Source organism: Etheostoma cragini, chromosome 9 (assembly GCF_013103735.1).
Source record: "Etheostoma cragini isolate CJK2018 chromosome 9, CSU_Ecrag_1.0, whole genome shotgun sequence".
In the NCBI taxonomy this organism is placed as follows: Eukaryota; Metazoa; Chordata; class Actinopteri; order Perciformes; family Percidae; genus Etheostoma; species Etheostoma cragini.
Window position 1 is genome coordinate 11,868,276 of NC_048415.1, and position 14,643 is coordinate 11,882,918.

At 38.9% G+C, this 14,643-nt stretch overlaps 1 protein-coding gene across 2 annotated transcripts in view; it reads right to left on the minus strand.

Annotated features, from left to right (window-relative positions):
* psmd1 (proteasome 26S subunit, non-ATPase 1) overlaps positions 1–14,643 on the minus strand; it is a 40,647-nt gene that overhangs the window by 8,777 nt on the left and 17,227 nt on the right. For both annotated transcript variants that reach the window (XM_034882472.1, XM_034882473.1), the window contains exons 17-21: positions 10,220–10,334; positions 7,845–7,961; positions 6,263–6,365; positions 2,475–2,644; positions 309–401 (exon numbers count right to left, since the gene is read on the minus strand). In XM_034882472.1, the coding sequence (XP_034738363.1) occupies positions 309–401; positions 2,475–2,644; positions 6,263–6,365; positions 7,845–7,961; positions 10,220–10,334 (598 nt within the window). The remainder of the gene's footprint in view (positions 1–308; positions 402–2,474; positions 2,645–6,262; positions 6,366–7,844; positions 7,962–10,219; positions 10,335–14,643) is intronic.

Sequence of the window (14,643 nt, forward strand, 5' to 3'; positions counted from 1 at the left end):
TGTAAGACAATACTATCGACACTCAGACATTCTACAAACATGTACAAAACTAGTCAACCACAAAATAAACACTGCTTGGTCTTATAATTACATTCTCCAAGAGCATCTAGGATTCTGAAATGAAACAACTGAGAAAAATAGGCCAGAGATGCTGAAATAATAAATATAACGGGCAAGGAAATGATGAGTCTGACAGGGAGCGTTCAAAATTATTCACAAGTATAAAGCAAGGCCAGCTTTCCTCAACTAATAATTTTAGAAAAAGGAGAGCCAAACAAGCAGCTCTGTCGTGGCGCCTTTGTTCTCACCTTCTCCTTTTCCTTTTCCTTGGGAACCTCCAGAGCTGGTGGGTAGGCAAAGGTGGAGGGCTTACAGTTAGAACGATACTGCACCTTGGGCATCTGAACGGGAACCAAAAGAGATAATGTTTAGTAACTTAATATAACCTCACCATCAACCCGTCAGATCCACTTTAGAGGGAAAATACCTCTAACATCCTTTTAGAAAGTAAAACAAAATCTCCTCACGTAACATTTTGCCATGTGGGGATTTTAAGCCATGCTAGGTTGTTGTTTCACCAATGAACTTTTAAAGTCAGCCATAAAAACCTCTCTAGAGCTTTTTCTTGAACTTAACAGCTTTATTCACGGTTGGAAAAAAAGAGTTGAAGTACCACCTCCTCTTCTAGCTATCATTTAATCCACTAACATTTTTAACGTATGAAGATTTCTTAGTTAAAATTATGAAGTGTTTAAAAGAGTCCGGTAGGAAACATCCCTTTATCTCCGGATATACTGTAAACAGAAAACTCCGGGAACATGTTTTATAGGAGAACTGATGGTTTGACTCAATGATTAAACCTACAAAGTTACAGATGCTAGGGGGACACAGGCTAGCAAGGAAAAGGGGCAGGACTTCTGCTCTCTAGTATAGGAAGACAGTTTCAGACTGAATAGTGAACTAAAGTGAGATGTGAATTAAAGATAAGCACACAGCAAAAAATGGTGCGGTTCTGACTGCGGTTCTTCACGGTTTTCTGTGAGAAAAAATATATAACAAAAGCTCTCAAATTTGGCAGCTTCTTGTTGTCTCAAATGTCATACTTCAACACAGATTTACAGATTTTAGATTCCTATGTAATTTTGGTAAAATATGAAAAAGTTGTTAACGGTCAAACAGTTTAACACTCTTCAGTTTGGTATTATCTGCTCCAGTGTTCACTGTCCTTTATAATGCTGGTACTGCAGATGACACTCCACAATGCTTTTACTGAGAAGGAAGTGTTACAGTGTTGGGTTAGATATGTAGGGTTAGTGTTAGTGTTGTCACTGGAAATCGCTTGGTTTTAAGGTTAAATTTACATGTATGTGGTTAGACAAAAGCAGAAGAAAAAGCACTACTACAACACCCTTCTTCACATTTTAGCTGCAGTCTTAACCTTATGTAGAAATGAAAAAGTGCTCTGTCAAATTTACCTAGACAAACATAAAAGAAGATCTCCAGCCAGAGCAGCACCAGGTGCCTTCTGTTTAGTGTGAGCCTTCAAATTATAACAGTCTTCCCGAAACTAAAATTACTAAACAGTCCCAACAGTCCAACAGAGCAGCACAAGATGTGCCCGGGGGGGGGGGGGGCTTCTTATTTATTATCACCACACAATTCAGCCGTTTCACTGCAAGACAAAGAGAAGCAGTAGGGCAGTGAAGTGACTAGTGAAGTGTTTATTTTCTTCTAAGTTAACCTACAGGTTCATTGCTAAAACGGAACAACTTGTAAATGAAGACGACGTTCTTTGTCCAATGGTGAGAGGCAAAGTCTGTGAAGACTCGTGCTGCGTAGTTAAACAGGTGCTGACGAGCCTTGGCAGGGTGCAGCAAAAGTCTGTTAAACCCTGTTGTGCCGAACGCTCTGCACTCTATCCTTGGTGTGTTATCTGGGGCTTTGCACCAAGTATATTCTCCAGTGCTTTGTCATGCTGGGAATGCACAATCCACAAAAGTGCAAGTGTCCATATTGTCAGGTGCGGGTGAGTCGGGTAGCAATAGAGACATAATGCCAATCTAATGTCTGTTTAAGACACCCATATGTCACAACAATCCCTTGGCATCAGGGTGCAAGAACAGGCACACATTCAGGAGGGTCTTGTTATGGATTGACTGCTGGTGACAGTTGTTACCAAGGCAAGAAGCTAAATATTTTCAAGCCAAATGCAAAAGCCAAATACAAATTCAACAGTCACACTCCCCCTACACACACTTAATAATAATAATCCACTTTGGTAGGATGCCAACTATTTACAGTTATTTCTGTGTTGTTTTGAAGATCCGAAAGGAATCTTTATTTAGTTCAATTAATTGTTTTAAACCAGTGCTTGAAAAAAGGTCCCGTTCAACGGTAAACTTACACATACAGTACATCCTACAGACACATTCCTTCTGACACACCAATCACAGCACGTGTAGCAGCTTGAGTACCTTGAGGTCTTTGTTGAGGCCAATTATAGCGGTTGGTGTGAAGGCCAATGACAGGAAGTGGGAAAGGGGGAACCAGAACCAGAACTGAGTGAAGACCAGGAGGCCGACCAATGTTGGCATGTGGGTGTGACCCGTCCTGGACTGGAGAGAGATGGTCACATTACGTCCACCTGGACAACAGAGGGCAGAGGAGGTAAAGAGGGTTTCAGTATTATGGCACAGATCTACATGAAATAGGTTATTTACCAGATAACATCTGGTAACATATTACAAACAAATGTTATGCAAAGTATCTCCAATATTACAATAATATACCTAATGCTTCCTCAATAGCACAATTTGAAAATATAATTTTAACATAAATAAAACAAATTTTTTACATAAACATGCAAAGACAACATTTATTAGAAGTGAAACCCATTGTAGTAACTGCTATTTGTCACATACAGTATTTCTTTTAAAATAACATACTTGCTGTCGAATTATGTACCAACTGCTCGTGATATCATTTTAAATAGCTTTTTAAAATTATGTTTGTAAAAAAAGAAAAAAAAGAAAAAAAAGAAAAAGAAAAGAAAAAAAAAAAGAAATAAAAAGTAAATCAGGACTGGGTTGAAATGGAGCATGCACGCTGAGCAAACCTCAAGCAAGCCTTACGCATCCCTAATACATAATGGTTTTAAACGATTTACAAAGAAATCAAAACAAAAACATAAAGAGGACAATTTCATAATAACTTCATGTCGTCTCAATATTGTTTGGTCTTATGAGAGCTCAGGGGGAAACCACTGCTATGAGAATGCATGATTAGTAGGCCTGGGTTATATGCAAAAAATCAAATATCACAATATTTTTGACCAAATACCTCAATATTGATACCGCAACAATATTGTAGTGTTGACTATTGGTGCTTTCACAAAATATTTACACACAATGTTTGAAAAAATAATCATCAGTAATGTGGATTTAATGACTAAGTGGGTACAGGAAAATAATAGAACAGTCTGGTAAATTCAGAAAATGACAACTTTACTGTAATGCAGCCTTTAAAACCAGGAAAAGACAAAACCTATGCCATATTAAGATATTCAAAATCTGAGATGATATCGAGTCTCATATCATGATATAGATATAATATCAATATATTGCCCAGCTGTAATGATTAGCAACTGACACTTGACATAACCTGGACGTAAATACATTACTGTGAGCAAATACAAAGAAGGTGCAAACTTGGAGGTCAACTACTCTTTGTGCACTGTAAAAAAGAATGCAATTGTTAAATCGTTTTTGAGGTTAATGAGGGTAAAGACCAGGATGGTCACCCCCATGAGAAGGTCATCTTTTGGCTTGAATCTGTCTAATCTGTTGATCTGGCAAAGATTTACATTACAGGGACAAACTGGCGAGCCAATAAAACCCAGAAGTGCATTGTGCAGAGCTTCCTGCAACTTTCCAACATTTATTATCATTAAATGTGAGCTACACAGAATATTAATTATTGCTTTATATCACAAGAGGTGTGTTGGCTCTCCCAAAAATTACAGATGCTCATCCAGTTGCATAAAAATAGTTCGATTATATTAAGGATAAGGGTTTGATCCTCAATGTGTCCACTCATGGTAAAAGTGTGTGCTCTACCAAACATAAATTTAAATCAACTTCAGTTTGTCTGTGGAGCTGACCAAAAAGACAATGAAGAACAGGGGTCAAGGGCAGTACCAAAGAGACAGAGCTCCCTGGGCCTTTCTGGGACAACGGTAGGAAGGGACTGCAGAAAGGAAGACAAAGGGAGTGGGCGGAAGAGACGATAGGAGGCAACCAAGATAAATCTGTCATTTCTATAGAGATAAAAAGAAAAAGGGTCCTTTAAAAAAAAAAAAAGGGTAAGCTACTAGGGAGTAGCTCTTCAAACTAGAAATGTTATCTGCCCAGACAATACCTGTTAAATCATCTGCTGTTATGCTTTGAGCCCACTTTTCTTAGGCCACTCAGATGATTTTTAAAAAATGTGGCCTTCTCTTGACATCTGAACCAGTGTTGAAACCATTCCAGTCCCACAGACTGAACGTTTGCCAGAATGAGTCACGAGGGCTGCTCACTGCACCACAACTTGGTGCTTAAGAGTCTCTTAAAAAATTGAGAAGAGGTTGAGAGCACTTGACTAGCGGGTGCCCCCTCCAACCGCTGTTTTTGCCAACTCTTAGTTTGGTGGGCCAATTTTCATTCCAAGGAGTTGTTGAGGAAGGCACGAGGATAGGAGTGATTCGTCAAAATGTGTTACATGACAATAACAACAATCCACCTGCTTGCTGTTGCTTTAAAAAGATGAAACAACTGAATCCAGTAAAACAGAAAGCTAGGGCCTGTTTTGTAACATGAATGAGAGAGAAACCAATTAAAGCTAATTAATGAACTGTATCAATTAGTGAGAGAAAGTCTATAAATGGGGGCTGAACATGTAGGGTTGAGAGAACGAGCAAAAGAGATTGACATTTCCTGGGTAATCACCAGTGATCATGAAACTGAGCTCTAAGAGCTTCCGCCCGTCAAATTAAATACAATTATCCCTGCACCTCAAAACTGCCAAACCTCCTAGAAGAGCCAGAATACTAAAACATCCACACCACACGAGCTTGAATGTGTCTGACACTCAAACAGGAGTGGTGTGTTTCCTGCATGAATGTGTTTAAACTGTCAGATACAAACTGAATTGTACTAAAAACACAGGTTAAGCACTGAGAGCTGGAGTTTGGCATCAAGACCAGGAGGGAGAGCGGGGAGTGTGTCTGTGGTATGAAAAATGAAACCGGTGGTCAGGGTTTTGTCTGGATGGTCTCACGCAGGGTCATCTTGGCATGTTTGCTGAGTTTATTATGGTTAATGTGGCTGATTTGATATATGATTAAGGTATTGTCCGTCATCAAGATGGCTTATCTACTCAAAACAAAATAGCCATCAAGCTGTGCTGCAGGAGAGACAAGAGTTAATCAGAGGCAATTTTAAGACCAATGAAAAACGTTCAACATCTCAAAAACACATACGCTTCACTTATCCTTTCTAGTTAACAGTGCAAATACTTGGGATAGGCTTAACTTTGTGTATGTTGCAACACCTGATAGTGTATTTAGACAGCAGTGTGTAAACAGAGCTGGTTTCTTTCTGGCTAAGCACATATGGTTTTATGTTAGTGCTAGAAAATGGATTTCTGCTCCTGCCTGCATTGAGGGTTTGTGTATACATGTGAATATGTGTGTACTCTGTGTATGTAATTGTGTAGCTCTCCCGGACCCCACACACACACACACACACACACACACGCACGCACGCACGCTTGTGTCCACAAACACCCACACAGACACACAAACACAACGACCATCAGACAAACATTAATCACCAGGGGCAGACCAACAGGCCATATGGCTTAGAGCAGAGCGGAGCTGAGGACCATAGCATGATGTCTTCCAGAGACGGTTGGTCAAGCAAAAAGGGTTACTAGGAACTTAAATTACAACACACACACAAAACCACAAACCCACATTACAGTTATATCAGCTCAGTTGTTTCACAGTGTAATTTAGAATTCAGTTCCTTTTGTACCTTCTTGAGGGCACAGAGGCGGGTGAGATCACATACCGGTTTGATCTCCTGATCAGCAACAGATATGGATAAACCCACTGACTACTGATGACATCATGCTGGTTGTTTACAGTAACAGATTACATTTCAAACTACCAGCCTGTTCAAACATGTAATTATGTCTTTTGGACATCTGTTTGGAGACTAACCTGCATCGAGGATCCCCTGGGCCAGGATAGCTCCAAACTTGGCCATAACATCATCATGCTTGTCGTTGATCACCTTCGCATAAAGCTGCCTGAATTGGTTCACCTAAAGTAGTGAGGGGAGAAAAATATGTTGTAGAACCCATAATTGATGGTGGGACACCGGTGGCCAACTGGTTTTGTTTTATGATACTTTGGATCAATAACAGCTTCCCTTATTGGAACAGGTAAACTATGCAGGAAAATCCTGCAAACAACAACAAAACAATGTATAGACTAAAACAAAAGTAATCCCTCTCAATTGTTACTTATGCATAGACCTTTTGTCCAGCATGTGTGCAGCCCCCCAGCCAATAACAACACGCAGGGTGTGAAGGCAGGATTTAATAAAAATGTAGCAACCAGGTTACATCGCTGTCTCTGTCTCTCTGTTCTCTGTCTGTGTCATGGATGTATAAAGAGTAGCAAGTCTGTGTGTCTGTTTGAACAAGAACCGAGGCTCTCAATTTAAACAAAAATATTGCAACTCCAATTTGGATTCAAGGGCTTCTATGGCACATGTTCTAAAGAAATACATACTTAAAAAACAAGGTTATATGGCTGCTAACTAGCAATGTTTCAATCTTAGCAAAAACTACTGTGTTTCTACAGTGTTCGTTTTTCATTGTGACTTTATTTCTAGGTTCTCCTCACGCTTTAAAATACTGCAGAAAGGGTGTGTGGTTGCATTTTTTTTTCCAAGTCTGTGACTTCTTGTTAGAGGCTATCCAAAATAAGGGGAAAGTAAACATTTAACAAATTGCATTACAGCCTCTGACAGCCACATTAAAACTTGCACTCTGTCAGCACAATATTCACAACAAAGCCTCAGCAGCATTGCCACACCCATGACGATGGCATGGTACCTGTGGGAGTCCCGGCACGAACAGCATATCTCAATAACCACAGTGAAACATTGAGTGCTGGGTTGTTAGCAGCAAAATTACCCTAAACTAGAGACCTAAGATTTCTGTCTACAACTCTGAAGCAGAGTTGGAAATTACAAAGAGTGGGACTTTGAAATAAACAGTCATGGATGTAATACCTACAAACATTCCGTTGTTTAAAAAAAAAAAAAAAAAAAAAAAAGAAATCTTCCTCTTGCACAATACTGCATACTGCCTTGAGCTTTGAGGACTGTTGCTATGCAGATGAGGAGTCTTTGAAAATGTGTCTGGCAAATCTTAACTGTCTAGGACAAAAGTTTGAGGTGTTCCAAGGGTGAGTGCATGCAGTTATGCCTGGACTAGTCACTCTCCAGTCTTCCACGACACAGATTTCTTTCCCTCCATCTTAAGTCTTGATACTTTCTGTTTTTGGTGAAGTGTTCTCAATTTCCATTTTCTTTCTTCTCACACTTTACTCAGCTATAGCTCTGCCCTGGAAAATGTCTGCTGTTTTAAAGGTCTGCTTGACCTATGAAAGAAACACTTTTATCCAGGCTGTTATGACTGCTTTCTATAAGCTCATTTCTTTAATGATAACTGAGAAGCAATCAAACAAGTCATGGAAAAAAACAGCAAATCTACAAACATTTTGTCCTTACCTTGGGACAGGTGACTTCAGACTGCTGGATCATGATGAGGGCAGAGGCGATGAGGGCGCCCTGTCTCACATAATTTACTGGATCATTGGTCATGGGCTCAAGCAGATTGATGGCCTCCTGTGGTGATAAAGGCACGGCAGAAAAGATGATAATGTTTAAAATTAGGGCTGCAACTAACAATTATTTTTATTATCAATTATATTCTTAATTACGGCAATCAATAAATTGTTAGAAAAAAAGAAAGAAAAATGTTGATCAACCCTAATGGGGCTGGTTAATAATCATCTTCTGGAATTGGTATCAAGAAATGAGTGATTATCTTTAGAGTAGAAAAAGTTGCTCTCATTTAAAAAGAAAAAAAGAAAGAAAGAAAGAAAAAAGGCGATAAAATGATTTTCCCAGGTACGTATCTTAGGACCAGTTGCCTGGGAACCGGACCAATCTGCAATCTCATGTTTAATTTTCACGCATTTTTCAGATTTCACGAAAGATTAGGCAACTTTACATTTAATTTGCTTTATTATTTACTATAAAACAGCAATTAATCTAGATCTTTGTTGAAGGTTTCGCACTAGAAACCATGTAAAAAAAAACTGTCCAACAAGGACACTTGTTTGGTTGACCACAGGAAAAGTGATTATCAACAGAGGCAACCAGACCCCACACATTAATGAGATTAGTGTCATCCATATCTGGTTGCCCAGGAAAACAGAGTAACAATTATGACAAGCCACGCCTTCTTCAGTTTGCTCCAATAATCACTGTAAATGTAAAAATGACAGCGGACCTCAGCGGTGTCAGCTCCGCAGAGGAAAGAGAAACAACCTAGGATGATGACAGTAGAGGTAAAATGAACCATGTTTCATCAGTGCTCTCGGCTCAGCTGGCTGAGACAGCCGTGTACCGGGATGATAAGTTAGAGTATACAGTCAACACCAGTCAACCACATCCTGTTCCTGGAAAGTTATCGATGGTTTAATTGAGGGTATTTACTGTCAGCCCCTATCACCAAAGCAGGACTACACATTATATGGTTGTTTAAGATCCTCTTAACCCACTTACAGTGATGGACTATTTTCTTCAGGCTTGTGCCTTAGCACGAGTGACTTTAAATTAGGTTTAATTCAGTGCTGCTAAAAACTGGCGATAAACCTTGTGTAAATTAATGAACAGAGAACACATTTTACCATGACATACTTTCCTTTTTTTTTTTTTACATATTTATAAAAGTGTATCATATGATAGTATTCTGAAATGGTGGTTGGCTGAACAGTATTTAAGATTTTCATTATGGCACAAAATCAGCATAAACTAAGCAACTACGGAAATGGTCAAAACGGCTTTTCTTTGTGAAGAAAAAATTTAAATTATCCAAAGCCCAAGGTGTAAAATGATGGCAAAGGAATGTGCTCCATCTAAAAAGGTGACCCACTTCTCTTGCCACAACATCATTATTCTCACTAAGGACCTAATGTGCTCATGGTCTTATTCTGAAAAAACCAAGCAGTGGAGCTTTGGAGCTGATCAGCTCTATAGCAGGCCTCTGCCTTAACTGGTTCAAAACATTCACTTCGGTGCTTCAAGGCTCAGGATGCAATGAGCCATGACTCCGTCTCAGCCATGCCATCTGAGACTGATCAGCCCACATAGTTTGATAACTCGAAAACTGGCAGCATCCCCAAACACTGTCTTCTTCGATATTCTTTTCGGACTTCAATGAACCCAAACGCAATGACAGGGTACAGCCTGGTGAATGTGAGCCAATTTGGACCATTTCAAAAATTGTCTTGAAGCAGATGAGGTTCAAAAGAAGATGACTTGTAAAAATCATCTTAGAATAATAACAGCTTGTCTTTTGAGCAACAGCATTTCACGATTAACTTTAGCAAAGCAACATTTGTTCTGGTGAAATTATTAACAACTGACAAGAGAAAAGTAATCTTTTTTTCAGCAGCTGCAGTCAGTTAGTCAGTCTGTATTCACTCTAATCGATCTAAGATGAGCCTCACCAAAGAGCCATCAATTGGCTGCTTTAAAGAAAACCCTTTGTGCAACGCAGAGAGTCTTCGCATTATTGACCTACATGTTACGCCAAGGCACATAGGATATATGAGGGCAGCAAGGCCAAGGCTGCTTTTGTTGGGGGGCAAAATGCTATCTAAGCTTTTCTTTAGCACAGCCTTGCAAGGAATATTAATTCCAGGTTCGAGCACCTAGTCCAAAAGGAGTATACGCTTATGCAGACATCTCATTAAATATCAATGTTAGACATTAAAATTCCAAAATCACTTCAGATGGCAACATTCCTATGCTTCCTGATAGGAAGCATAGGATAACGTGAGACAAAAGGAAATATTATGAGGGAAAGCACTCACCTTGTTGCCTGTGCCAGCACAGCAGATTCCCAGGGCCATGGCAGCTCCACAACGCACATGAGGGTTGTAGCTCTCTGACAAAAGAGACACCACACTGGGACACTGCTCAGGGGTCCTAAAGAGACAGAAATATTAAGAGTAAATAAGAGGCACTCATTAAACAACAAAGAGTTGCGGACAAGAGCAAAGGTGTGAGCTTTAATGTCACTTACTGTGATCATTAAAGAGAACAAAGAAAGATATATCCAACACATATCTTGGGTTATGATCAAAAAAATAATTTGATCTTTCAAAGAAATATTACAGCAGTATATATCAATTTCTGATAACTCAAAACTATTGTTTGGCTGTGGCACAATGTGTGAAGGAGGCTTTTAACAAACTGTGTCCATTGTGCTAAAAAGAATATTAGAAGACTAAAACTCCACTTGTTGATGGATGAGGTGATTTGTTCCATATAAACTAAAACACTTTGAGGCCTTAAGCAAAAGAGCCACATGAACCATAACCATAGTAGTTATCTTGAGACTTTGATGGGAAATGCTTGTTTGGGCCATCTTCCAAAAAGCTATTATTTGCATCATTATGGTGCTATTTGTACAACATGGGCCAATAATTAAATACCATTAAGACATTCATTTTGATGCCACAGGTGCATTCACTCTCAGATCTAAAGGCTCACGGTTATTACAGAGTGTAGAGGAAAAAGCAAAAAGTGAATGAGCACGGGTATGAAATGCATGGCTTCGATGTATGCGTCCCAAAAAATCCTTATAATAAAAGTCCCTATTCATTTTCTGCAATGGTGCTGTTGTTAAATAGGGAGAAGGAAAATCATTTAGCAAAACCATTATTTACTTATGGCATGATTGAAAATACAGCTCTATATGAAATCGTTCCACTTCTTGTACTGTATAAAACAAAACAAAAAATATTTTTTTGTAAAACTTATTAAATTGAAATATTCAAGATTATGAGACTGTCGTAGTAAGACAAAGCACTAAAACCGCACACAGATATGAGTAACATAACAGCAAAACACCACTCTTATTTATGTACTGTTGACTTTATGACAAAAGTATTATGAGTCAACAGTATAAGGTTGCAAAGTGTTAGCAAAATAAGGACTACCCTCAATTACAGTGGCTTGAAAAAAGTTCACACACCCATGCTAAAGTTGATTATTTTTTATTTAAAAAATAAAAAGGAAAACCCTAGGACACCAATTGTCTTTGTAAATGAATAATGTATTGTAAATAAATGTTCTTTCTAAAATACAGTGGGCATAAGTATAAATACCCTTATGTTAAATTCCATAGAGGCTGGAAGATTTTATTATTAAAGGCCAGTCATTTCATGGATCCAGGATACTATGCATCCTGATAAAGTTCCCTTGGCCTTTGGAATTAAACGAACCCCATGTCATCACATACCCCTCACCATACCTAGAGACAGGCATGGTCTTATTTCAGTTAGCTTAATAGCTGGTTTGATTTGCATCAATTTCCAAAATACGTTTTTTATTCCTCTTTTAAATCAACTTTAGCAAGCCACTGTATATGGCACTTCCAGTAAACTTGATAAGTTCTAATTAAAACACCTTAAGTAAGGTAAAACACTACGACATATTTCAACTGCACAGTTGTTTGCTCCTGAGTCACAATTAGATACCCTTTAATCAGTACATGCCACATGGGCACAGCCTTGGGGACAAATGGTGAGAGTGTCTCATCGTAGAGTCTAACCATATTAGATTTAGGTCACAGCTCCAGCAGGGGACCCCAAACTTCCCTTTCCCAAGCCACATTAACCAGCTCCGACTGGGGGATCCCGAGGCTTTCCCTGGCCAGGTTGGAGATATAATCCCTCCACCTATTCCTGGGTCTTCCCCCAGGCCTCCTCCCAGCTGGACATGCCTGGAACACCTCCCTTAGGAGGCACCGGGGGGCATCCTTACCAGATGCCCAAACCACCTCAACTGGCTCCTTTTGACGCAAAAGAGCAGCGGCTCTACTCCAGGCTCCTCACCCTATCTCTAAGGGAGACGCCAGCCACCCTCCTAAGGAAACCCATTTCGGCCACTTGTACCCTGGGTCTTGTTCTTTTGGTCATTACCCAGACTTCATCACCATAGGTGAGGATAGAACAAAAAACTGACCGGTAGATCGAGAGCTTTCCCTTCTGGCTCAGAACTCTTTTTGTCACAATGGTGCGATAAATTTAATGCAATACCGCACCCGCTGCTTCGATTCTCCAACCAATTCACCACTCCATTATCCCCTCATTCGTGAACAAGACCCCAAGGTATTTAAACTCCTTCCTTGGGGTAAGGCCTCATTCCCTACCCGAAGAAGGCAAGCCATTGGTTTCCTGCTGAGAACCATGGCCTCAGATTTAGAGGTGTGGATCCTCATCCCAGCCACTTCACACTCGGCTGCAAACCGATCCAGTGAGTGTTGAAGGTCACAAGAACCATGATGCCATCAGGACGACATCATCTGCAAAAAGCAGCAATAAGATAACCAGTCCACCAAACTGCAACCCCTCCCCACCCCGACTACGCCTCGATATCCTGTCCATAAATACAACAAACAAGGTTGGTGACAAAGAGCAGCTGCGCTTTTTTCAACAGAGATCCAACATGTATGTTGAAATAAAAAGAATTATAACCAAGAATTTTCTTTGACAATCTGCTTTTGAACGCTGGTGCAAGTATTAATCTTTAAAAAAAAATAAGAACAAAGTCTTGTAGGTCCAGTCAAGAAGTCAGCATCATAATCTGCAGCACAAATGGCTGGGGTTTAACTTTTCACAATCTCGTAAATGTCACATTGTATCAACTGTCCCAATTCCTGAAACTAAAGAGGCTGCCATAGTTTCTTACACAGAACTACAACCTTATTAATCTGATAAAAGACAAAAAGAAGGATGACAAATTACCTAGCTGTTCTTTGCCCTTTGAATTTTTATTTAATTTATTTTTGTATTAATGATACAATGTTAAGCAATTAAACAGACAAAACACAAAATGAATACTAATAAAACAAAAAAAGAATATTTTATTAATAATTCATAACTAATGGGCTTGATGCAGTTGTCAGTTCATAAGCCAAATTAAAACACCTGTAGTATGACAGCTTTAGCAAAGACAACGGCTTTTACTAGCTCAGATTATATTGGACTGAACTAATAAAGGTTCAAACACAGCAAGGTAACAAAACAGTAAAAACAAAATGAATTATTACCAAGAACAACAGCTACATTTTATTGGCCCCTTCAACAGAGCATGAAAGTATGAAAGGTAGGGTTCTAACTCTTCACTGGTCTCACGATAAAGAAAAAAAAAAAGAAGCAGGGACTGGAAAATCAACATTAATAGGCTATAATAATCAATATTGGTCTTTCACTCATGTCTGCATCACGATGCAGTGATTGATTTCAACAACGCTAATGGAAGGTGGCCCTGTTAATAACAGTACTATCTACATTTACAAAAAAGGAGGTGAAATAGAAAATAGTAGGTGTATTAGATTTAGGTTAAGCCTCCATCTGATTTGAACCAATAAATAGTCGCTATTGAGTACTAAAAATGATTGTTAAGTATGTATAAGCGTTTCTGTGTTTAGTCCTGTTTATTGATATGTTGTAGTGGCATGTTCTCAAAGTATAATCTCCACCAGTCTGTTTGGAATAAGATGCTCAGCTCAAACACTACATGAGGATGATCAAGATCACAAATGGCAATCATTGGGAGCTCAAGAACCCCTTTTTTAATTTCCCCTGCAGGGATAGAATTTATTTATTCTATTCTCGTAGTCTGATGATGCCCTTAAATCAATACATGGATGCAGACCAGATTGTAAACCCTCAGAGACAAATTTGTATTTTGGGAGTACTGTCTGTCCATTGTAGGATGAAAAACTTTACGCCATGCTATCAAAGCTGATTTTTTTTGATTTTATAATGCTAGACACAGACCTAATTTTTGATAAGTTTTAAAATTGGTAGGAGAGTACAGCAGCCTCAGGCACAATTTGATTTAACCGCTGCCTTTGTTTTTTTTCATATAGTTTAATCTGAAGCCTTTTCAATGTAAATGATAAGCCAATTACTGTTAACAACTGGCCAAATGAAAGAACAGAGATGGAAAGAGGAACATATAAAACATTTATTTTGTCAGAGAATTTAGTTTGTATTTTAAGCCTGAATTATATGAAATATTAATTGAAATAGCTAACGAACCCCTCATCCGATCTACTATCCAACACGACGTGATGACAATTAACCATTCAGCAAAGCAGAGTTGCTCCTGTACTCAGACAACTGTACAAAATATATGCTTTAAGATGTTATTGGTCATACAGGCCAAATTAAAGACTTACATATACACATACACACACATATATATATATATATATATATAT